This window comes from Zonotrichia albicollis, chromosome 5 (genome assembly GCF_047830755.1).
Source record: "Zonotrichia albicollis isolate bZonAlb1 chromosome 5, bZonAlb1.hap1, whole genome shotgun sequence".
NCBI classification, from domain to species: domain Eukaryota; kingdom Metazoa; phylum Chordata; class Aves; order Passeriformes; family Passerellidae; genus Zonotrichia; species Zonotrichia albicollis.
In genome coordinates, this window is record NC_133823.1 from 50,186,463 (window position 1) to 50,213,040 (window position 26,578).

At 47.5% G+C, this 26,578-nt stretch overlaps 1 protein-coding gene across 1 annotated transcript in view; it reads right to left on the bottom strand.

Annotated features, from left to right (window-relative positions):
- Positions 1-5,498: 5,498 nt before the first annotated feature.
- The window catches only part of NAT8L (N-acetyltransferase 8 like), a 29,572-nt gene continuing 8,492 nt past the window's right edge, over positions 5,499-26,578 (bottom strand). The window contains exon 3 of the mRNA XM_074541670.1: positions 5,499-9,671. Coding sequence (XP_074397771.1) covers positions 9,304-9,671 — 368 coding nt within the window. The 3' untranslated portion in view covers positions 5,499-9,303. The remainder of the gene's footprint in view (positions 9,672-26,578) is intronic.

A 26,578-nucleotide genomic window follows, 5' to 3' on the forward strand; every position in this document is an offset into this window, starting at 1 on the left:
GGTGCAATTAAGCTTCTCTACAGAGGCATCATGTTAGGATTTATCTCACCTTAGGTGTTTCTGGAATAGACATTTACTGCTGGGTAGTCTAGACATGCCTTGGACTGGTTATTGATGGAGAGAAATGAGTGCTTTTTGGAGCATGATTCACCTGACCCTGCCTTTCATGTCCAGATGAGAAGATTCATCTTCCTACAACACTCATTCCTCTTCTGTTATAACAGATATCAGGTGCTGGATTTACTTTATTGACTTTGCAAATGCAATCAAGCTCAGAAAAGAATGAAAACCTACCATGGAGAAATTAATAGGCTGATTTCCTGACAAATTTGGCCAGTAGTGTTGTAAATAAGTGCAATAAAAATAATCTTTGAGACAGGATACCCTCACCCTGGGTGAGGTGAACCCTCATGTGGATTTCATCTATTAAAATGGGAGAGGTGGTAACTGTGGTACTTTCATTTGTGGAACAGAGGCTGTGAACCAGGGAGATGCTTAAGGGAATAAAGAGAGAAATGTCACAGAAAGCTCCATGAAAGACTTGGGAGATGAAGGAAACTTCAAGCTGACTCCAAGCAGGCTCTGCAACAGCTGAGCAGAGGTGGGGATCTTGACACAAGGTGGGGATGGATGGATGGATGGATGGATGGATGGATGGATGGATGGATGTAGATAGCTGGATAGGTCAGTAGACAGATGGAATATTTTGCAGCTGTTTGCCCAAGATAAAAGCAGTTTTGTGGGCTGGATGTTCTCAGCTGGGGTCCTCCCTGCCTGGTTCCAGCCTCAACCTTCTTCCTCTCTGTGGGAGAGCACCAAACCCCTGATGGGAGGCCATGCTTATGGCAGAGGGACAGCCTGGAGTGGGTCCATGCTGCTGCTTTGCTTTGGCTTTTTAGGAGGCACCAAGGTGTCCATAGATGGTGGCTGTGCTGAGAGCAACAGAGAAAGGGATCAGGAGGTCCAGAGCACGAGATATGTGCTGGGAACACAGGCATGGAGGCAGAGTCCTTTTCTCCATGAATTCTAATTTTTTTTATCTGAAGAAATTCACCACAAAGGATGAAAGAAGCCAGGACAGGGATGTGGCTGTGTGTGGCTAGTGGAGAGTTTGAACCCAATTAGCAGTTAATTGAGGTGCTTTAAGGCACACTGCCCACTCACACTGCAGCAGCTTCTAAAACCAACTCAGCTCTTGGTGCCACTTTTCCGTTATTAAAAACTAAACTAAAGGAGTTTTAAGGGTGGAGGGTTTTTTGGTTTTTTGTTAGATCTGCTATCAAATAAAGCTTGTGCACATACATGATTTTACAGCTGTTCTGCCCCCAGGTCGAATCCCAGAACTCACTGCTATCAGTGCCAGGAGGTGTTTTGTGTTCACCTCCTCAGAGTGAGATACAGCTATCAGGGTCTGCACCTCTGGGTAGGGCAGGGAAGTGACAGGAGCAGAGGCACAGGGCAAGGCATTAACTTTGTGCTCCACATCACTGCTGACTGCTCAGCTAGATAACCCTGCACATCCCACAGCCCCAGCTGCACTGCTGGGGGATGATGGCCCTGGGGTGCTGCCTGCAGGACCCACAGCCAAGCTGCCAGGGACAAACACGGTGCTGGGGAGGTGTCCCTCAGCTGCTGGCTGGCAGGGCACTCCTGCAGCATTCATAACTGCCACCAGAAACTGCTTTGCAGGAACAGACATCCCCAGAGGCTGTTTCAGCAGCAATCAGTTTATTTCAAATGCATCTCATTGTGACTGGAGGCTGGAGCCCCATTCCCACCCCAAAGGGAGGTCAGTGATTCTTGGCCTCACAGAGGTGCTCCAGAGAGGGTCAGAAATAGCCTTGTGAGGTTTCACAAACAAACAGTGGGGACAGCCCTCTGATGGGTTTCTACCTAAGGTAATGCACAGGTGTAGGCAAGAAAAAGGGGCCTGTGTGGCTTGGGGAACCCCAAGGATGCACCCCCACCATGGAAGCTTCCTCCTCAGTAACTCTCACCCCACCACCGTAAGGCCTTGGTGGCAGAGAGCAGACACTGAGGTTTTGCTGTGTCCTCTGCTCCAGTGGCACATTCCTCAGGGCCACCTCTGATCCCTGGGGGGATTTGGGGTGAGTGCTCACCAGGCAGGTGGCTGGAGCAGTCAGGTCCCAGGCAGGGCTGTCTCCACATTACTGTGTGCAGCTTCTGGACAAGGCAGTATGAGCTGGAATAGCCTGGAAATACAATCTAAGGACAAGCATGAGGCACCAAAAGATATCCCTGTTATCAACGGAAGCAGGAATGAGTGGTGTCTGCCCATCTGGAGCTGGGGAGCTGGAAAAGATGCAGGCACCATCTGCACATCAGTAACTTGACAGCAATACAGTTTAGGAAAAAACTGACATAAGTTTTAGATTTTATTCATTCGTACATTATTTACAGCAGTTGCTTTCATATTACAATTCTCTTTCATCTTTTCAGTTTTCACTTATAAAAAATTAACCAAATAAACCTTATATAACCAAATTTATCACAGCAGGTCTGGTTAATTTTCACAGTTACAGCGGCCATCAGGAACAGAACTTAAGTACCTACAAGTCACTTGTGCAGAGCACCCGGCCTGCCCCTGCCTGGGGACACCCTGCTGGCCCTGGAGAGCTGTCCCTGCCTGGGGACACCCTGCTGGCCCTGGAGAGCTGCCTGGCTCCCGGGGCTGCACGGGGCCACGCTGGGGAGGCTGCAGCTCAAAGCCTGAAGCACACCAAGGGATAACTTGTACCCACCTTAGCGCCTGCCACGCCTGGGGAATGGTTTGCATTGCTACCTTGATGCTATGCAAAGAGCTTTCCAACCGAGCTGGCTCCTGCTTCCCTCCACAGAAATGGAAGCAACTGATTCTGTTTTCTGCCATTGCTGAGCCCCAGAAGTGCAGTAGCAGAATTTGCTGGGGTACAAGGCTGTGGCAGTAAATGTTCACCTTCCTCTGTGTGACTCTGACAGCATTTCCTGATGTCTGTCTCTCCCACCAGGAATGGTATTTGCAGTAACTCACCCTTACCTGGTGAAAAGCCTGCACTGCATCAGGGCTGGCAATGCCCCAGCTCTAGGGACCCCACACAGGCAGGTTCTCTGCCAAGGTGACACCCAGCTCCAGAGACTGATGGCCTTCCCTGTACTTCATCCTGCTCCCCAGGTGCAACAGCATCCCTCAGAACACACACACAGTGTGCTCCTGACAGCATCACCTTCATGAACCATCTCCCTGGCTCTCCCCCATGTGCTCTTTTGCTTTCCAGTGGTAATTATTGCTGTTTTAGAGTGTGTTCATTTTTCTTTGAGGACTTGTAGCCACTTCCCATTACAGATACAGTACATACTATGCTGAACATAGAAAACACAAGACTCATTTCACATTGGTCTTGTACAACGGGGAGGAGATGCAGAGTAAGAGGCTGTTTGGGGAAATCCAAGTTTCTTATTTAGACATGAGTGAGTAAGCCACTGCCTTAAACACAAGCAGTTCTGGGAAGCAATTCAGCCTGTTTGTTGTTTTTGTTTTTTTTAACTGACATTGGACATTTTCCAAATGCATACCACACATCTGCTTAACACTACCAAAAATATTATTTTTTTCCTTTACTGCATTTGTCTCAAGAAGACTTTTGCTTTAATAAAATAACACAAGCACACAAACTGCTTAAAGCTAACTGCCCAGCACAATCATAAGTACAACTCACAAAGCAACTGATGCTTTGTTAAACCTAATTACATTTAAAAAAATCAAATATACATATTACAAGGCAAAAGGATTAAGCTTTGGAGGAAAAGAAATTGGAAACAATATTAGCTGTAAGTTCATTACACTTACAAAGGAGTAGCTGCTTCTGCATTCAAATGTGTTACTTGTAAATAAATTTACAGTGGCATTATGTATTTGTTATGCTCTTGGTCTCACTAGGTCTGTCTTCTACTATTTAGATGTTAAAAGCATGTTCTCTCCCACAGGTGACCATGTGCAATACAAAGACAGCACTGAACAGTGACTTTTAACTGTGATCAAACTCCAAATGCTGACTTGGAGCTTGTTATTTTAAACAATACTGTGTTTTGACTAAACTCTCAGTTATCCAAATTAATCTCCTGATTTACTTTCTATGAAAGATACTCCCAAGCACCATTCAGGTAGCAGGTTTTGGTGGGTGGGATTAGCTCTGTTGCATAGTCTCTATGACTGAGGGATGCAAGAGCACACCAATTTTTCCTCAAGATTCTATGTGGATCTATTTTGAGGGAGAAAAAAAAGAATATTTTCCTTTTGCATTTTAAAGCTTACTTAACATTTAGCATTACTTCATTTTCTTTATGTGGTGCAGTATATTCCACTGCAAGACTCCAGTTAGTGTCCAATTAAAATGCCTTTATTAGGCTTTAAGTAGAGTGCATACCAAGAGCATCACACCAGCACTAATGAAACACAGGCCCCAGCACACCCAAAGTGAGATTGTTAATTCAGAGGTAACCAGAGCTGGTTCCTGCCTTTGTGTGTTTGGCAATTTGGAAGTCCCTGCAGTTTCTATCCATTTGCACCTCAGCCAGCAAATCTGGCAAATTAAAAGGCAGCAGACCTGCATCACACACGGGTGTGGATCAGTGAGCAACAGCAGCAGCAAGGACTGGGACAAGGTTCTGCAAAGCCACAGCTCCCTTGGGAATTCTGACCATGGGACTTTCTGCTCTTCCAGGTGGCCACAGCAAGGACAGGGCCCAGGACAGCCCTGGCACCAAAGCCTTTGTGCTCGTGCTGCAGGTGAGCAGCACCAGGACCCCACCAGGCACATCCCAGCCCCAGCAGCCTCTGCTGGCCCTTGGTCCTGCCTGCCCTCCCCAGGGACACAAATTCTGACAGCATGGCCTGAAGAATCATCCTCATTTGCCACGGGGAGGAACACAGGGTAGAACAACCCCAGGTCCCAGCCCCGGGAACAGATGTCCCCAGGGTCATTTGCCCCCTGCATTTGCTGAAAGGCAATTCTGAAATGAGTCCTGCAGGCTGCACCCATCCCCACAAAGCAGGATCACTTCTGGAGAAAGGTGAAGGCTTTCTCAGAGATAGCACCCCACCTAGGGACAGAGGGGAGGGAAAAGAGCAGCTTTCCACTGATGGCAATGCCCTGGACTTTTCTGCATCTCCCAGCAGAGACACAGGTGCCATTCCTAAGCATCTTGCAGGGGCTGTCTGCTGCACTGAGGGAAAACACAGCATGAATTTACAACAAATACAAATTCAAGGGTTTCAAGTCAGACTAGAAACCACTTTCTTTGTTGGCTTGATTGCTTAGCATTATCAGACTGGATGTGTTTAGGGGCCAAGCTTCCCAGAGAGCTTATTGCCAAATCTGACACGTGCTTGAGATGCCAGTTTGCTCAGGATGTGGAGGGAGTTCCCACTCACTCCACAGGGAATGGCCCAGGCTGTGCTGGAGGGCTGGGACAACCCCAAGGCTGTGGATCTCAGCCACAGTAATGCAAATTTTCCCTTCTTTCCCATTTTCTTTGTTTTTTAATTTTTGGACATAACACCTAGTGCTTTCCGCCAGGAACAAAGGCTCTGTCCCAAGCCCCTCCAAACAAAGGACACTTGAGCAGTGTCTCGTGCACAGGGATTAGCAGAAAAAGCCCCAGTCTAAGGAGGGAGCGACCAGGTGAGGAAACTGCACCTCTGCAGGCAAGCACGAGGGCTGTGAGAGCCCACCTGCACTGCGGAGTAAGAGCAGTGTGGGAAATGCCTTCACATGTCTAAAGCATCCTCCACCTAAATCTGAACTGGTCTTACTTAACCACCACATTTACCAACCTTGGGCTCAAACCCAAGACACGCTCCACTCTTGCACACACTCCTGCCAATGTTGTCCTTGGAAAGAGAAACCTCCAAACTGACTCAGGAAAATCCCCTCCCATCTCACACTGATGTGGGTCTCTGTTGGAATCAAGACTCAAGGACTGGCAGTAGGTCCAGATCACCACCTCATCTGCTTGGGAGCAATCCCACAACCACCTTGTGCTGCTCCTCACCCACCCAGCCCTGAGCTGGGATGGGGAGAGTCAGGAGAAGATGCTCAGAGAAAGGGCTGTGCTGATCTTTTCTAAGCACTTTGTTAAAACCTCAAAGATGCAGAGCGGAGGGATGGATCGGCCAAAGGCAGCTCAACCTCACGTGTCACCCTGTGAGCTGCACTGTGGTCTGCCCAACCCTTCCCTGGCAGCAGGTGAGCCTGGCTGGGCAGAACCCAGCACCCCTGACCCCAGAGCTGTGCCTGAGCTATGGCATTCAGGGAAACTTCCCATGAATGCAGACAGAACAACAGCATCATGTGGTGCTTTTAAGGCCAGCCTTGGCAGCAGCCCTGTCCCACTGCTTCCACCAGGGATGCAGCTCTGCAGCCTGCGCCATCTTCCAAGGAGAGCAAATCCCAGCCTATTTGGCAGCCGGCCCTTTCCTTCAGAAACAAGCTGTCCTGGCTGGAGAGCTGGGAGCAACCAGCTGGACTTCTTCCAAAAAGCCTGGTCACAAAGCAACTGGCAGAAGCATTAAGAGAATAAATTTTCTTGGCAGCTACCGGCCAAGTGGCAACAACTCAATCCTTGTCAGTGCATTTCCATGTGCTGGGGAGGAATGCAGACAGCACCCCCAAAGCCACACCTTCCCAAAGCACCTCTTCCCCAGGAAACTCAACAGGTATTACAGATACTGTAATATCATCAGGTAAAATTTACACGTTTTAGAAGAAAATACTGGTAAACCTGATGGTACTTCTGTGTCTGTGGGATCTGGTGGGATTTATTCCAGGTTTGGATTTTCTGACAGGATGTGGAGTTTTATTTCAAAGGCACAGGTATCAAATAAAACCAGCAACATTAGTTTAACTAAATAGCCTAATAAAAAAAGTTAATGCTCAATTTAGACTTTACATATTCCTCCCTTATTAAGAGACTGTTTTTGCTTTTTGTTTTTTTTACCCCTCTGGAAAGGTTTTAGTGCAGTGATTATATAGCAACAGAAAAATAAACTAAAAAAGGCACAAACTTTTGTGTTTTTTCTTTCAACTTTTGCTAACATTTCATATTTGTCTGCTTTACTTCGGTTAATAAATCACTGAATGCAGCAAGAAAATATTCTGCCGATTTCTGTACACTATACAAGAACCCCTACCAACAGTACATTATTTCAGCTTCAGGAGAAATGTACAGCATAGAAAGACTTTTAAAAATATAGTGCCCCATAGAGAAATTTTGTTAATTAAACTCATGGTCTCTTGCTACAGTGTCCTTCACCATCCTCATTACGCCCTTATTGCTGGAACACACGCTGGGACTCTGCCCCTCCACTCCTCACAGGCTGGACCCAGCCCAAACCAAGCAATGAGAGGGCAGCTGGGGTTGTGCCAAATGGCTACTCCACCCCCAGCACCAGTGCCTGGCCCATGGCCCTGGCAGGGATGGGCTGAGCCCCCTGCTCTCCATCAGCGCCCCCAGCCACATCTCAGTGCTGGGAAGGCCTCTGGCTGGAGAGGAAAGGGCAGCTCCGGGTAGGAGGGGGACAGACAGCACCCCATGTCCAAGGTCTGTGCTGTCTGTCCCCCCATGTGCCCCAGGGCTCCTGTCCTCTCCCCACACCCCAAGGCTCCTTCCTTCTGCAGCTCTCCTGCTGACTCTTCCATTGTATTCACAAGCGTGGTTAACACATGCTCTACCCCTTCACCAACTTCATCACGGTGAGTTGGGGGGTTCCCCCCTCACCACACACATAATACTTCATAAAATTACAATTGTTTTTCCCAGTAAATAAAGGGGTTTTCCCTTTCGATGTATTAGCAGAGCCAAACCCCTCTACCCACCTGAAATTAAGTACAGCCAGAAATGGTTTTCTGTAATACCTCTGATACCACGCTTTAAAAATTAAAACCTACCAGTCTTCTTTTTCCCCAAGATGTAATTCATGCAAAGTTGCTATTTGTTTAAATAAGTTATAAAAGTTGATATCTCAGGCTAGAAGAAGCTGTAGTCTTGGTTATTCTTTAGTTGGCAGGCACTGTACATACATACCGGGTACAGACACATGCCGAATCTGCTTTGCATTGCTTTTTGCATTGTACAATTCACAAATCTGACATCATTAAAGCAGTTAATTACCTTTGATGGAAGGCTGCAGTGAGGCCATCTACATTTATCAAACAAGCAGCTGGTTAAGATAATAAGTACGCTCCCCCCCACCCTGGTGCTCCCCAAAATGCTATTATCTGTCACACGTTGCTTCTCTGAAGTGGTGAGATTTGGTGCGCACATTAATGTGCAAATGTGTTGCCATAGGAACTGCAGCCTCCATTACGCCTCAACGACACCATTCAGCAAAAGCCAAAACTAAAAATAACAACAACAACAAAAAAAGCCCCTTAAAAATAAGATGAAAACAAACAAAACAAAAACCCCAAAAGGCAGCAAAGAGAAAGTCCAACGCACATGCGGAGTCTGGCCCAGGACTGCAGGTTACGCGTGGCTACGGAACAGCGCAGGAGATGCTTAGGTTTGATTTTAACTTCACACTATGGTACAATGGGGCTCAGTTCAGCCGGTCCGAGTCTGTGCTGGCTTAGGAAGGAGGGGGAGCTGGAGCGGAGTCGTGGTTACGGATGCACCCGGGGTCTCTCACACATTTGGCAGAATGAGGCACATCCAAAAAAAGTGCAACACCAGTGCCGTGGTGGCAGTGCGATGTGTTTGAGTGCGTGCGCTTCCCTCTTCATGCATTGTAGCAAGCGGGTTGGGGCGGAGGGGCAGGGTGCACCCCCCACCTTTTCTCTATTAACCAGTAGGTTACGGTAAGAGGAATGCATATTCTACTTACTGGTGCGTGAAATACTGAAAACTGCATTCAAGTAATATTTCTGCACTATTATGAATGCATCACTATGTTATCTTACACCTGGAAAAGGAGAGGACTATGTACACCAGAGCAGTTGTACTATTTTGCAGTAAGTTTCTGTGCTTTACAGAGGTACCTGGGAAGGAGAGGCCGCTGCTCCGCCCCGCTGGGTCGCAGGACTCCCAGCACCACCACCTACAGCATGCGAGGAAGGGGCGCTGCTCGGCCGGCCCATCGAGCTGAACGGAGCAAACCAAAACGTGACGTGAGGGTACAAAAACTCTAACCCAAAATTGGCAAATCAATGGTGATGAGAAATAGAAGGATAATTTATTATTTTTGAAGGGGGAGGAAGGGGGGAAAAAAATACTTTTTTGTTTTGTTTTGGTTGGTGGGGTTTTTTTTTATTCTTCCCGCAGCTGCAGGCGGTAGCGGTGGTAGCGGACCTGGAAAAACATTCTCTCCAGTAAGGAGCGTGTCATCCCTGGCAGGGCGTAATGTTCGACGACACCCACGTGCTTGAAGCCCAAGGACTCGTAGAGCTTGTGGGCTGCCATCTTCACAGCCGTGGTTCCCAGCACGACGGAGGAGTAGTTGTTGAGCATGGCGAACTCCAGCACCTTGCGGCCCAGGGCCTTGGCGATGCCTTTGCCGCGGTAGTTGGAATCCACGGACATGCGCCGCAGCTCCACCGTGTTGTCCTCCTCGTTGCCCCGCGCGGCCACGATCCCCACCACATTGCCGTCCAGGACAGCAACCCAGAAGCAGGAGCCTGTGGGAGATAAAGCAGCACATGGAGTCACCCCCGACGGACAAGTGGCCATTGTCAAACACACCTCTGGGAGCAGGGCCTGGGGTCCAAAATCACGTCACATCTGGGGACTAATAACCTCCATAAGAAAGGAACAAACACTCTTTCCCTGACAACGTGAAGGAAATGTTGTTTTCCCAAGGAAAATGCACAGGGGCTACAACCTCCTGTCAGGGAGTTGTACAAAATGAGAAGGTCTCCCATGATCCTCCTTTTCTCCAGCCTGAGCAGCCCCAGCTCCCTCAGATGCTCCTCACAGAACTTGCGCTTCAGACCCTTCACCAGCCTTGTTGCCCTTCTCTGGATGTGCTCCAACATCTCAGCATCATTGAGGGGCCCAGAACTGGACACAGTACTCCAGGTGTGGCCTGACCAGTTGCTTAATAACTCAAGAAAGCCACTTTTCAATACAGCAGCCAATCATGGGCACTGAGAGGTCTCTTGCCCAGATGAAAAGCACTGACTTTCAGTGCTCTGGAGCAATATGTTCTCATCCAGAGGAAGAAGACCCCATGACAGGAGAAACCCCCGGTGCAGGCAATGGGCTTCTTCCCAGCTGCGAAGCAGAAGAGAACCTGACTTGGGCAGCAGCCCCATCTTCTGCACCAGCCCTTCTGACTGCTCCAACCCAAATGCACGGCACATCTCTGTAAGACCTGAGTTATGCAGCCCAGGGGGGCAAGGGACCACCCCTCCTGAAAAACCAGGGGCAACATGAGTAAGACAACTCAGTACACTTTCTCACTGCAGGAGAGCAAAGCATGGGGTGGTGGGAGGTGCATTTGCAGCTGCAGTAGGAAAAGTGCACCTTGTGACTCCATGAAGCCATCCAAATGCGATGCCCCTGGTGTTCCCCTCTTCCCTGTGGCACAGTCCAGCTTCCAAGGAAAAGCTGGCTACAAACAAGGGGCAGGGAACCAGCCCAGATTCACCTTAGCACACTGGGCTCACCCTCACATTCAGAGGAATGTGCAGCTCCAGCAACACTCACTCTTTTCCCACTGTGGGCAAGTCATCATGCTGCTGCTATCTAGGTCAACAGCTAATTTTTAAAACACCAGGGCCCATCTTGACCCATTTATCACGAGCAGTGGAGATGTCTCTGCTCCGCTGCCGCGCTGACAGCGCGACTTGTTCCCCAGCGCTCGCTCGGATCTCAGAACGTGATTTATTCAGACACGACCCCAGACGAACACCTACAAGCACCGAAATCAAGCAGCCAGCCTCCCTCTGCATACAAATTGCAGGGTGGAGAGCTCACTGCTGGTCTTAAAGTGCTCATCACGTGGTGGCTGAGCCCAATTCACTCCCCAGCCCATCCATCACACCTCTGGCCATACGGTGAGCACACCAAACATAAGGGTCACAGTGATTCTCACCCTACACGCATTGCTACCACTCCTGTAGCGTAATTCCTAACAGGAGGTTCAGGAATTTCCCCACACTTGGGGAGCTGGGGCTCCATTCCTGGGGCAGCCCCCAAACATGCCCTGAAGCAGCCATCAACTGGTGTCCAGCGGGCTGCAGCTGGTGGCACAGTTGTCACATCCCCCTCATCTAGCCCCATCCACAGCAAGTCCTCCCGGAGCTGCTTCTTCAGCAAGTCTGCCTCATTTCCCCTCAAACCAGAGAAACAACCTGGGTTCCTCTCAACCCGAGATTACACAATTGCTTCCACGACTACTTCCCACTTTTATTCCTTATTTTCTCCTCTCAGCAAGCACCTCTTCTCTGTGCCCACCAAACCTGAGAGGCTGCTAAAGCTCACTCAGCAACACTTCCCACATTTGTAAAATGGCACGTTTCTGGTACTTTGAGGTATTCTGAATATTTAAAACCCAAATTTGGACACACCCGCTACCACAGAGCCACCAAACCTTTGACATTCCCAGCCCTCTGACCACCCTGTCCATACTCCCATCCCTGTCCATCCCAGCAGGGACTGGACCTGGTTACAAGCAGCATGACAGCAAACCTGCACTCCTTGTTAGTTTTTACTTACAATTTTAAAGCTTAATTATAATGATTTTGAGTTCAACACGAAAAGAAATAGTATCTGGCAAATGTCCCAGTGTGTTTTGTGCACACAACACTTATAATTAGCCACAGACAGGACACATCTGCTCAAACAATGAGAGCTGTATTCAGCTCTCCTTTACACAAGCGCCATCAGCCCCCAAGACTTCTACCCTGCTGTCCTCCTCGTGTCTGTGTCTGCTCCAAGGATCACCAGCAGCCAGTTCCTTCAGGCTACTGAAGACACCTCAAGCTCCCAAAGGTGGGAACAAGCCCAGGAACAGCTTTCCCCCATGGGGCTGTCAAATCCCTCCTCCAAGCAGCTGCATTCAATTGGGATGGGGACTTGCCCCTGAAAGCTGTCCTGGGATCACCACATGCTGCCAACCCTGGGCTGAGACTTCCTCTCCTCTCGGAAAACCCTCCAGTTCCACAGGAAGAAGGTCCTCAGACTGATTTTTACCCAGGCTCAACTAGATGACCTCTAAAGGTCCTTTCCAGCCCAAACTATTCTATCCTATGATTCTATGTTTTCCACAATGCCAGCCAGCTGCAGCTCCTCACCATACCCACTCTTCCAGCAGCACTTAACCCTGGAGCATGGTGGAAGCTGCCTGGAAAAAGCACCTGGCACTGCCACATCCCAGGGCTGGGAGAGGGTCTCCTCCTGACCTTTTCTGGGCTGAGGATATTGACTCAGAGCACAGCTTGTTTTTGCACTTTTTCACACCTAGGATGAAACAAAACTAACTTCATCTCAGCTGTCAGTAATGAGCAACAGCCTTGTTTGCAGGGCTATTATTAGCAGGAGCTGACGTTTTACTCTCTCACATGCTATCTGAAAATAATCACTGCTGCAAAGATAAACACAGACCCTGACAGCTACAACTCTCCCTGCCCTTCCAGATACTCATCTCATGGCAGCATCTCTACCTTTGCCTTCATCCTCACTTGCCTCCACCTTCTGCCAACCCATCACTGTGGTCATCCAAAGCCCTTCCTGCTCACTCCAGGATCTGTTCTTCATGGACATCTTCCATTTAACCATAGCTGCCCTGGGAACACCACTTTGAAGCACTGGAGGCACTTTCCAGAGGCCCCATCTGCTCCCAGCCAAACACCAAGCACTCTCTCCTGACTCCTTCTGGGCTGCCAAAAGCAAAAGCGAGGAGAAGCAGACATGGAAAACCCACTACCACCCTCCCTTAGCTCTCTCCTCTCCCTCAGCTTGCTGCCTCACCACACAATGTTGACACCAGGAACTCACATCACAGACTAGATACAATAAAGAAAGATTTGGTTTTTTTACCATGAGGGTGGTGAGGCACCGGCACAGGCTGCCCAGAGAAGCTGTGGCTGCCCCATCCCTGGAAGTGCCCAAGGCCAGGTTAGATGGGGCTCTGAGCAACCTGGTCTGATGGAAGATGTCCCTGCCCATGGCAGAGGGGTTGGAACGAGATGGTCCTGAAAGGTCTCTTCCAACCCAAACCATTCCATTAAAAAACGACCTTGTGATGCACACACCTATGAAAAAAGGCACTAAATGGCTGTGATGTGCCTGCCAAGGAACACAATTTCAGCTTGCTCATGCTTCACAGCAAGGTCAGACATGGTTGCTCAGCTGATGGCATCCAGAGCCTGAAAGCTCACAAGATGGCACTGTCTTTCTGCTCTAAATTTAAGGATGGTTCCCTTAAATTTATAGGAAGACCAAAGAGGGTATTCTTCTAATCCATCTACCCAACTCCCACAGCACAGGGCTGCCTTCAGAGTCCACACACCTGCTGACACACCACTCCAAGGATGTGACACCAAGGATGTCCCCAGAGTAGTGGCACCATGCTGGCCACATATCCTCCCCTCCTGCCCAGGCTGCCATGGAATCCTCTGGCTGTGCCTGCAGCCTCCTCTCCCAGCCTCCCCCACTGCCATGAGCTGCACAGCTCTCCCCACGCAGCTGACGAGGATGGATGCTGGGTGAAAATAAATTCATTTATTTTTGCTGCAAATTCTTCTACACCTTTTGATGAATAAAAGGCCGGTGGGTGGATGGGTGGAAAGACTGGAGCCAAAAGCAATAGCAGAGTAGCGCTAGAAGGGAGAGGGGACAGGGACAGCAGCCTTCCTCACCAGCATGAGTCCCGCATGACTGACTATTGCAGGATCCAACAGCTTTCTTAAGCCTCAGCAGCCCCAGAATCGTGTTGCTCTGAAAAGGCAAAGCTCTGTCTTCCACATGCTTTTCAAATACATTGCTTTCTAGAAAATTCTAGTATTTCCACAAGAGCAAGCAAACCTTTGCTGCCCCAACACTTGTGTGCTCCCCAGTGCCAGCACCTGCACACTGAGGGGTGAGGGCTGAGGCAGGTAAAACCTATCCCTGTTTTCCTCAGGGCTGGGGAGAGGACAAAGCAGATCCTGGGGCCACCACTGGCTATTGGTGCTAATTTTGCATGGATGCATCCCTGTGGGAAGGAGTTTTCCTTGGAAGCTCAGCACAGGCAAGCATGGAAATCTTGCCCAGAGGCATGCCAGTCTTCTCTCCTTTTCTTCAGGAGTGGCACTGCTATCTGTGCAGCCAAGCTCTCATTAATTCTTAGAGGCTTATGCATGGAACAAAATTTCTAGACAGACATGCAACTTCTTAAGAAAATATCCCTTCAAGCAGAGACTGTGACTTTCAATTCTGCTTTGGCATGTCACAACAACACAAATGTGAGCAATTTCCCTGCTGGCTCAAAGCTGTCACAGGTGATGTCCCTGGAGCATCATCCAGCAAAGGGACTGGCAGTTTCCATCACCACTGATGGGAACCCACCAGGACAGCACCAGCTCCTCTGCATGCTTACAGCAGAGGCAGGGAAGCACCCTGCACAGGGCAAACCCCTCTCCTACATTTTCCTCCAGGCTGTTATGAAGGGGCAAAGGGAAGGAAAAAAAATCCAAATAGAAAAAGCTCAAAATAATTTCTGCACTTCCCATAGGACAGGGTCTGCAATTGCCTGTGTTCCATGCTCTTAATAGATCTACACAAAGGCTTGCCAAAAGTGACAGGCTTGCTCATCCCAGAGATCCAAAAGCTCCCTGACTCCTCCCTGTGACCCCTGGCTGCAGCACAGCCTGGTGTGACACCACCACACAGAAACACCTGCACAGAGGAGGCACAACATGCTGTCACAACATGGAGCTTCGAGTGCTTGCCCTTGCAGTCACTTGTTCAGCCTGCTGTGCCACCTTTTGGTGTGATTGTGGCCAGAGCAGCAGCTCTTTGTGCTAAGCAGGGGTGGCCCAAGCAGGGCAGTACAGAGGGAATCAGGACCCAGTGCAGAGCTGTTTTTACCTATTCACCAGTAACCTGCTAAAAAGCCCCAAAGTTCAGTGTCTGGGCTCCCCTCCTGCCAGCACTATTCACATGCATCACTCTAACAGACAAGCTGGACATGGCAGCAAGTGGACAGAGTCCCTAGCCCAAAGCTGGCTGCGCTGTGACTGTGTGTTGCTGATGTTGCTTAAATTCCTGCCCTTTTATCCTGTCTGCGTCTTGAAGAAGGAGAAGAGGAATCACCCAGCACTCGAGGCAACACTCCCTCCTCCTTGCCCTTCACCCTTGGTGAAACACAGGGCAGAGCAGCCGAGTCACATCAGCATCAGGGGAGAAATGAGGCTCTTCTGGGGACAGCCTGGCTGCTGGGATGTGAATGCTGCTGGCAGGAGGGAACAGACAGGGCACATCAGCTGCCACCCAGCCAGACACAGGCAGCCTGGGTGCAGGGACCAACCAAGGACAGGCAGCAGCTGTCCCTGTCACTGACTACAACTGCTCAGCTAGCCAGGATGGGGAGGGATTTCTCTCTGTGTTTATGAGGCATGCCATTATCCTATTATGCCTCGTTCCCTCCATCTTTCCCAAGTGTTGAGTTTCTCTCCTTTCCACCTTTCTAGTTTCCCTTGGCTTCAGGCAGGGCTGCATGACAGCTCCCACAAGTTCTGCTAGTAACTCTACACCTGACTTCAGTTAAAAGGCTTTCCTAGAAGGGTCCTACAAAATAATGGCATTTTAGTGTAGTTTATGGCTATGAAAACTGAGTGAGATGCAAGAGATCCTGACTCCAACACTCCTGACATCTATGAGCATCCCTCTGCATCAGACAAGGCCCAGGTGTGGGGGAACAAAATATGTCAGGGACACAGGAATTATCCATGCATGAAATAAGAAATGCTGTGGGACACCTTCCTCCCCATAAATAACCCCACATAATTTACCACTGCAGGACACATTGCCCTGTTATAAATAATTCCTGGCTGGAAGAGCACAGGGCAGTGCATCTATATGCCAAGGGTGGGTGACATCCCTTGATTCATGGAGCATCTGGACAGCAGGCAATGAGATCACCTACAAAGCATGAAAAGAGATGGATGGTTTGGTTCTGAGCAACCACTTCATCTGCTTCTCCATCGACCTCCTTTCCATCCTTGCTAGGTTTCACCTGTGTTGTTACCAAGGGCTGAAGGTACTTGCCACAACCACAAAGCTCAGCCAAAGCCTCTGGAGTTGCAAGCAGCAGGGAATCAGTGGGATGACAGTGACATCCAGCATTCAGTCTGCAACACAGCCACAGGGCAGATCCATGGACATTTGCTACCAGAAACACTGTGACCCCAACCCAGCACAGCAGTGGGTCTCAAACTGCCCAGGAGGCAGGAGTGCAGAGCTGGCCTCTGAGCTGATAAACCTGAGCATGGAATGAGAGGCAGGGTGATGGGGTTTGGACTGCAGGAACTGCTGCCCTAAGCACCAGTGCAAGCCACAACCATATCTGCATTCAGAGTGGTATGTGCTGTACCATGCCAGGGCTGAGAAGCCTGCAGCAGCAGCACATCTGCAAAGGTGATGGCCCCACTGCAGCTCTACCTGCACCTGGGGGAGGAAAGGGTGGTGGGGTTGCAATTTAGAGTAACAGTATGAAAACTTTCATGGAGCTGGTGCAGCCCCAAAAGCACCCAGCTACGCCAACACAGGTATTCATTCCATTTTGGGGTGCCAAGCCCCCAGAAAACCCCTAAGATGCTGATGGCTAGCTATAGCTTACTTTCACACTCATATTTTGACAGGAAAAAAGAAAAACATATTCTGCAGCAAAGGGACTTCAGGAAGTGGCCAGATTTGGTCCTAAACAGCATCTCCTGGGGAGATAACTCAGCAGGCATTTCTAATCTTCTTAAAACCTTTGCTTTAAGCCTCACCCTGTTCCTGTGAAGCACCTTTCCAACAGCTCCTGCCCACGCACCTCACTCCCCGCAAGGCTTTGGAGCGCCCAGCCCGGATCAATGCAAGCTGTCAGTGGCCCTGCCCCATGTCAGCACTTCACTGGTTGATTCTACAAACATGCTGAAGTCCCCTGGGGCCCAGAGTGTCACCACGTGTGACAGCACCCGAGGGGGTGCTCAGCAAAGCCCCAGGAAATGCTGGGCACTGGCAGGAGCAGGCTTTTGATGAGACAGCCAGAAACCCGGGCGATGCCGCAGATGGGATAAAGACAGCCCTTCCAGCACATTTCAGAGGCTGCTATATTAAGAAGTGTAACAGCAGGACTTTAAAAAAATCTTCTGTCAGGCTCTTTTTGCTGGCCATGCTGCACCTTGAAAAGCAAAGAGTGTAACAAAGCCAGTGTATAACAACTGTTCAAGCAATAGCTGCAGAAGCAGTTGTGGGGGATTAGGAGCAGCCTGGTTATCTGGACAGATGTAGCCTGGCCCATCACTCTGCTCTCTGCTGCTGAAAAGGATGACACAACACAGAGAAAGCAAAGACAAAACCACAGATGCAGCAACCAGGGTCTACCTGCTGCTGGGTCACCAGGGGGAAAGCACAGATTGAGGAACGAGGCAGCATCTGTGCTTTTGGCATGTGAGCAATTGTTATCGATCAGCAAGGAATTAAACAGCTTAAAGGAGCAGATAGAGACTGGGATGTGTGATTTTGGCTGGGCATTGTCCTCCAGGCTGGCTGGGTGATGAGTCCCAGTGCAATGGAGCTGGCTCAGCAGAACAGTCTGGTCTGCACAAACGGACAAAACCAGAAAAAAGTATTTAAACATTTCAGGGTAGATGCTCCTTATGCATGAAAAATACACACTAAACTGATCAACTGCAGAGTCAGGCCTTAAGTAAACCTATGTCCCAGAAGTCAAGACTGCTTTTTAGTTAGAAGTTTTAAGGACAAAAGAAACCAAGCTCTTCTGCCTGCTTCGCTAGCCTTGGTTGTGCCAGCTCCAAAAGACTGATGTGACAATTAGCTCCTTGTTAGTGAAATTAGTTTACAAGATCAAATGTGCTGCTGGTTGTGTTTGGAGCCAGCTCCTTAAAAGGACATTGTTAAGGCTTGGTCTCCATCTCCTACATCAATCTTTCACTACACGGCTTTATTGCTTTCAAAAGGTACTGAATTTGCCTTGCAGCAATTTTCACTCCCAAACATTGAACAAACTGGGAAATCTACAATTATTGGATGTTCTAGAATTCATTACTTGGTGGCTGACTTTTACTTTATATGCTTTACTGTAAAAAGGGACTGAGCAATAACTATTGAATGGCTTTCTTTAGCTTAGCACTTGGCCAAGCCATAAATCAAACAGGGAAAATGGGCAGAATCAATCTGATTTGTACCATCCATCACCACTCTTCTGGTCTAAATTTAGCCAAGAGTCCCTTTATTCAACAGAGTGCCTGTATCTACATAGGTACTGCACCAAATGCTTCACAGCAAAGAAAGAAACAAAGGTTCATTTACTTAAGGTTAAACAATAAACATAATTCTGAGCTGTACAAAGACTTCCAGGGGGTTTTATGCTGCTTTGAGGTCAACAACCTTTGAGATGAGTCACTTTTCAGGAGAGCCCCACTTCTGCCAAAGACCACAGCTAAAGCCTACAGAGCTCACTGCAAACAGCTGCTTTCAGTCAGGAGAAACTTAGGTAAGATGAATTGCAGCCAAGATGTAAGTTCAACCTTAGGATATGGCAGAATGATGCATCAGGACAGAATAACTCATCTGTGCATGCAAATTCTTTAAATCAGAGTCAAAAACAAGGCTGAGAGGTGCCTCCCCTAAAAGGTAAAAAAGGGAGCAGCTAAAAATATTTCCATACTTAAAAAGTAACAGACAAAAACCAAACAAAAAAAAAACCCACCCAGGAAAAGAAACCACAACAGACCAAGTCAAATAATGGGTATATATTCATATATATATACACACACAGGATATATTCAACCAAAACAAGCTGCACAGCATGTTTCAGTGCTTCTGAGCATGATGTTAGCCCCTTGCCACATTCTTGCTGCCCTCAGAGTCTCTAAGTGAGGACTTCCCTACCCCAGCAGCTCAGGAGTGACAATGACAAGGCAATATTTGTGGTGCAGAAACACTGACCAGAAAAGTCTCAGATCCCAGGGTAGCCCCTCTGCTTTCCTTCCCAGGACAAACTGGATCTGACAGACAGGGACTTGCACTTCACCAAACACTGCACAGCCAAGAGAAGCAACCAGGACATCCTAACACCCACAATAAATACGGCTCTGCTGTACTCTGAGCCTTTCCTTCTGCACATGGCAGTGGTTCCACAAGAATCCCTGACACAATGAATCAAACCTCCCTGACCTACAGCTTTTCATAACCTATAGGAGTGAAACAGCAACCACAAGGAGTTATATTCTCTCTGAAACCACAGTGAAGAATTCATTACTCAATATTGAGGAAGACATCAGGAAAAAATAAGAGGTTTAGGGTGGAGATTTGGTAAAAAACTACAGGCTGAAGTCAGGTGGTAGATGGTTTGATCTCATTAAGTCTATTGCAAGCAATAAATATTTCCTATTTCTAGTGTAACACCTTGAAATGGTGCTGCACACACAATCTTTCCAGGGCACAGGCAACCAGCAAGGACATCAGTTATCATTAGCTGGGACAAACCCACCCTGTCACCAGCTGCCACACCCAGGTGAGCCCCTAAAATCCATTACAATGGACTGGGAAGAGATCAAGATGTGAGGAGTGAGCTCATCACCTCTGTCCTGCCCAGCTGCTCACCAAGGGCTCTCACTTGGGCATTTCTCACTGGACCAACCCTCTCTGACCTGCATGAGCCCCCAAACACCAAGGCAAACCTATTCCCCTAGCCTCTGGGGAAGGGGTATGTGACTAAACAGGGAAACTGGGAAAGATAATCAAACTGGTCAGGAGAACCAGGCTTGGACATCCAACCCCAGGCTTGCAGCATGCTCCCATCAAGGCAGCATGCTCTCTCTGCAGAGGTGCTCATCCTATCATGGAAAGTGATGGGAAAAAAGCAATTTCTGTCTGCAGCATGCCAAGAAACAAGTCCTTTCCCTTGGAATAGGGTCTGATGTACTTCTGACATCCAAGGCTAGAGGCAGTAACAGGACTAATCCTACAATTTGTAGCAAATCCAACTCCTGACCCATATAAATAAATGAATAAATAACTACCAAACCTCTCTGGAAGTAAACATTCTGAGTATTCTTGATGTGCTTTTAGCAGCATCACACTTCTAACACTGGAGGACTTCCTCGAGCAACGACCCTCTCCAATTGGGCACACCAATCAGCCCATCCCATTTGGGATGAGCAGGGAAGGAGGCCGTTTCCCCACCACACCCTAAGGTGTTCCCTAGTCCTGCTGGGGCTGGATCTGACTCACTGAGAGCTGCAGGCACCTCCTGGTATCTGCACCTTCCCACATCTTCAACCCAACCCCCACGAGGTGGGTGGTGATTTCCATGACCAGGCAGAGCCAGCAGACAGGGCTGGTACCACTGCTTTCTACTCTCACTGTGTTTGCAAAGCCTGGTTTGGGGAGATGCTGAGCCCTCCTGAGATGGTGTCAGAGGGTACTCAGCCCTTCTGAGGCAACTGGGACAGCCAGGGGCACTACTGCAATGAGAGCTGTCCTTGAAAATAAACACAGCAGGAGAAGGCAACCCACCATCCTTCAGGTACCCCCTCCCCATGGGCACCCCACCCCAGCTCCCACTGTAAATGAACACCTTTCTGGCCTGCAGCCCGCTTACTTCCCCAGCCTCACTGTGAGGATGTAACCCCTGGGACTGCAATATTTACCCCTAACTCAGCCAAACAAGCCCTGGGGTGAGGCTGCTCCAGTGTATTTTGTGTACACACATTCACCTGTGTATGCCAAGGCAAAGGGCCCCCACTCCCACTCTGCTGCTGGAGCCTCTCACACAAGCAGGGCAAACACTGCCTCAGGACTTCACCTCCTTCTGCCACAGGTCACAGAATCCTACCATGACTTGGGTTGGAAGGGACCTTAAAAATCATTTGGCTCCAATCCCCTGCCATAGGAAGGAAGGTCTTTCAATAGAGCAGACCCCAGAAAAACCTCCCAGGCAGATGGAGCCTTCATCACCACACACTGCTTCAACCCTTAACTCTCAGCAAACCAGTGGCAATGCCCCACATGAGGCCAGAGCTTTGCCATGGTGCAGAAAAAGCACACTTGTGAAAGCCAACAGTTTTCTACATGCCTCTCCCAGCACATCAAAGCCAATGTGCTTTGGGTATAGCTCTACTGAGCTCCACTAGCCCAGACTCAAACCAGCGCATTTATTTAACATGGCAGCACAAGAAAATTCCACATCCATAAATACACAAACATCTGTCAGGCTGGGCACAGACAATGGATGTGTTGTGGATGATGCATTAACAGAAAATGAAAATTACATGTGTAACTCTCTACATCTCTAAAACTAAATAAGAAAAAACCCCCAACCTTTGCCACACATTCAGGCCAAAAAGTCCCTACAGAAGCCTATTCCATATCTCCTGTGATAAGCACCTATCAGCTTGTTACACCCCACATTCTGTGAACCCCAGCCTCAATACCAGCCACAACATTCTGTGAACCCCAGCCTCAATACCAGCCACAAGAGCGGGGGATTTGAAAGACATCTGTGAAGTGAATTACTGGAGTGAGTAGGTAACAGGCCATGTCTCACTCCATCAGGAACACACGTGGCAAATGAAGGGCAGGCTGCTCAGGGCTAGGGAAAGCAGACACCTCCAGGCTGCTCAGGGCTAGGGAAAGCAGACACCTTCGTGCCTGCCCCCTCAGACTGAGGCTCATTCACAAAGGACCTGTGGAAAGGGGATCAGCTTACAAATACAAACTGAATACAAACTGCACTACAGCAACCTGAGCCAGAAGATATTAAAATCCACACGAGACTGGGTAGAACTGTAGTATTTTAAGGATCTGTTGGATTGTCCCATCTACAAAGACAACACTAAACCTCCACACACAATGCCGGGATAGGGCAGGTTCACAACTACAAGTCCTTTTTCCAGTGCATCAGTATTCCCTAAAGCATCATAAATTCATCTTGCAGGCAGCTGACAGCACACACAGCAAACCCAGGGTTTACCACCATTTATGTCACAGGTCCCCTGTAACTATCAAAGAGGACTTGGACCTATACTGCCCCTAAGTATATGCTAAACTCTCAGCAAGAGGCAAAGGATTTAAGCCCATGATTAAGCTAAAGCAAATGCTCCACTGAATCTTTAAGCCAAACTGTCCCAAGAGTTCAGTCTCAGTCAATGTGGGGGGTTATGTGAAGATTTTTTTTAAGGATTTCACTGAAATCCTCTTTAGCTATTTGAGTTATCCATGAAAAATGTTCCCACTTCTTGAGAATCCTTGCAGATGCTTTGATGTTCCTCAGACTACTGATGGCTCAAAAAAAGCCCCGTAAAACCTGATGATGGCTTATTCCCAGACAAGAATCACTGTCCAAGAGGCACAGCTTGATGTTATCCTCTGAACACTGACAGCTTCTGAAACCCCACCAGACATAAATTTTCAGAGACATTAAGTGAATCTAATTGACTTTACAAGCAGCAAAAGCTTGAAAAGGTGTTTTACAAATACCCATTTTAGACAGTTTGGATTTAAAAAACAACACAACCCTCTCATTAGCATCTCTATTGTACAGTAACTTTTTCACTGCTTGCTTTCTCTCTTTTTTAACAAATCCCACAATAATAATGCAATTCCACCAAGGAGGACTTCATCAGGATGTTCAGCAGCCAGGTTTCTGCTGTGCTTTCATTGCTCTGCCTCTCACTAACTAACTAACATCATCTGAATTAGCACTTGGAAATGGCAGGTGCTCCAAACCAGGCTGTTTCCAAAAGCTTCTCTTTGCAGTTCTACTATTTAACATTATTTTAAATTGGAAGACTACAGATTTAGGTCTTCCCTGGATTCCCACTAGAAGTGTTACACAGTGTTTCTGATGCTGTTCTCCACATCCAGGGAGGATGAACAGATTTGGCACCTCCAAAAAAAGAACAAAAAACCCTGGTCTCAGAAAATGAAGTGGTTTGTGTTTTTTTTTTTTTCTTGCACACTCTGCATGCAATAAGGATTTCATATATCTTGTTAAAATGGGAAGGATTAGGCTTGTAAGAAAAGTTATAGGGGAAAAGATCAATTGACACATCTAGAAGCGATGTGGGTCAGATGCTCTGAAGAAGGTGTAAGAAATGTTGTTGCTGGCAGCTCATTTGCCTTTAGATAAAATGTTCTCCCCCCAGCAGCGACATGTGGGTTTGTGCACTGTTTGCAGCTTAGCAGACACAAAATATCCTCGTGCTGCTGACTTCTATTTATTTTCTCATCTTTGCTATTCTCACACTTCTACCAAAAGATACTTGCAAGTATTTACTTGCACTCACCACACATCTGGACAAACTAAGAAGAGAAGAAAGTACATATACAATAAAATTAGGTAAAGGCACATAAATTGAAAAGTTTGATGGAAGGAAGGGGAAAATCAGAGATACAGAGGGATCCTGGGTAGGGGACCACCAACCATGGGAAATGCCAGAAGTGATGAGTAAAGCAAGAAGTAGATCAGACCAAAAATCACGGGAGAATTCAACACAGGGAAGGACAAGAGAGGTGAGCAGAACTCAAAGGAATGCAAATATTGCAGTTAGACCCAAGACTGGAAATGTGGGATACTGAACTACTGTGCTAGGGGATGGAAAAGGGGTAAAAAAATGGGAAAAAAAAAACCCTCAAGGAATCACTAATGATATCTGATACCTGTTAAAGTGAGCATTGTGCAAGGTGCACATGACCAGACAGCTGGTCCAGCACCCCATTTCAATTAGCAGCACCAGCACAGAGCCCAAGAGCTGCAAGGGTAAAAAGCAAACAAACTTGCACTGCTGATGCTGGCTTCCAAGTCAGGATTCAGCACACTGGCAAGGGAGAGTGGGAGCAGCTTGTATAGCAGTTACTGGTGATTGAGGGTAAATCTAGGCAAGCAGCTTACTTAAAAATGCAGGTTTTGTCAATGCAAAACAATTCACACATTTGTCCTGAATCACCAAAGGTGGAAAATGAAAGGCGGAGGAAAGCCAGGCTGGCACAAATCCTGCACAGAGCTCAGCCCCCAGCACTGCTAGCCAGGACACAGGCACACAGCTCAGTGCCCCAAGGATCACATGGAATGGATGCCCCAGCAGCCAGGACTTCAGAGATGGACCCCTCAACACCACTTCTTCAACTACTGCACCGGTATAAAATACCTAAATACGCAATTCAAACAGGGCCTGGGATGCCTGAAATGCCAGCACTGACTCAGTACAGATTTAACAGTGCCATGCAAAGCAGGACCTGCCTGAGGGGAACCAACACTTCACCATGTCATGGCTCTATCATGGTCAGCATTTCCTAGGTATGCACTTGGGTCTGACCTGGGCTTCTTAAGGAAAGCTCTAACAGCCAACTATTGTGTTTTGGGCTGAAAAAAGCATTACATTCCCCACTAAACACAGATCCTTGCTTCATCACAGTGAAAAAACAGAGAGGGAGTAGTAAATCAGCTTGCTTTGGACCAAAACTACCCTTCCTTCCTTTTACTTTCCAGTTCCTGAACTGAAAAATCATTTTCTCACAAAACCTGTTTTTCAGTTTTGCCACTTGGATAAGTCCTAGAAACAACACATGAATTTTAAGTGACAAATATGACTTGCTAGTTACAATTTCAAGCAGGACACGCTGTGGTGGGACTAATACCTTGCATTATTCCATTAGCATTCACACTGTTGCAAATCCCACTTTAAATAACAATATCTCATGTAGCCACTTAAAAATACAACTGTAATACATGCTTCCCATTACCAATTTTGAAAGGTCTCCTTTCACTCCCAGAATCCCATTTTAAAGCAGAAGCCCAGCCTGGCACTAAGCCCTGGGAATCACAGGTGTACATTTCAGAACTATCCTGAAAGAAATAAATTTTTTTCCTTTTGAAAGAAACACTCTTCAAACAGTTACAGAAGACAATGAATGATACTGTACTGTGCTGTCAAAAATTGTTAATTGATTGCTGGGGTCCAATGGGTCAATAGATGACTTAAAAGAATGGCTCAAAGCCATCTGTAACAGATACCACAGCTTGTACCTGGCTCTGACCAGACCACTATGAACTAATTTTTGAAGCATCCTTAATAAAGGACATGAGGCTTCTTGGCAATTGCATGTGCCCCCCTTACCAAAACACAAAAACAAAAAAAGAAGGAAAAAAAACCCAAAAAAATCCCCTCAAAACCCCCCTAAACCCTATTATTTGGTTACAAGGAATAAATATGTCAATAGAAACTAGGTAAGACATGCTGCTATCTTTGGATATTCTTTAAGACTCCTTTCATTAGCCACCTGTCAGGATAACAAAACGATGCCTCAGCTTTCTACAGAATGGAAAAAAAGAAAATCTAAAAATACACTTTGAAGCTCCCTGTTTTGCTGATGCAGAAAGAGACAACAAAGGCTCATACATCCCTCAGCTCATCACAGAACCACATACCAGCAAAACACTCCAGGTCTCTCTTTCTGCTGTAGCCTGGAAGGGAACAGCACCAAGTATGTGATTATTTGTAACACATCCCCAGCAGTGCATTACCAAAACAAAGCCAATACACCAGCAAACAACTCTGTGAGCTCCCAGAGTCCCCAAGGGGCTCACAGCCACCCCAAAAGTCATTCCCACCCTGAGAAGTTAAATATAACCTGCCTGAATCAAGATCTAAGCCTACAGAAGGAATTTCAGAAATCCACTCTGAAATTTGGGGAGATTTTGAATGCTCTGCCTTCTTGAAAAATCAGGCCATGGATTTAGACTTTTACATAAAACCAGGTTTTTTTCCATATATTTAGGGGTCTCTTCAAGTAGAGAGCAATCCTCCACGGCAATTTCTAAAGTATTAAGACCACTGGTGCACACTGAGAGGCAACAACATTACCACACTTGGGTAATCCTAGGAGGCTGAATATAATAAATAAATACAACAATGTGAAAATAAGATTTATCAGTTCATGTTCCTACATCCAAAATTCAGTGTCAAGAGGAGCTCAAAGCTTTGTACCTGTAAAACTCCTGCCACTAGTCAGATATCCAACACAGAGCCTAAATTTAAGCTATTATGAAACCTTAAACTGAAACACTTTTGGGCAATTGTTTTAAATTTTGGTCATTCCTAAGAAAGCAAGAGGAAAAAGAGCTGCCAAAATCCCTTTATAAGAGTAATAAATTTGCATTTAAACTTGTGAACAAAATTCTGGAGTCAGAACCCGTTTTGGTTTATTCACTAAGACAGTCCTGAAAAATTGCATACAGTCATGCCAGAAAACATTTAACACTGGAGAAAACATTAAAAAAAATTACTCAAAGTTAGGAAAAAACCACAAAACACCTGATCTCCTTGACTCCTTCACATTCCTAAATCCTAATGTGGTGTGTTTGCTG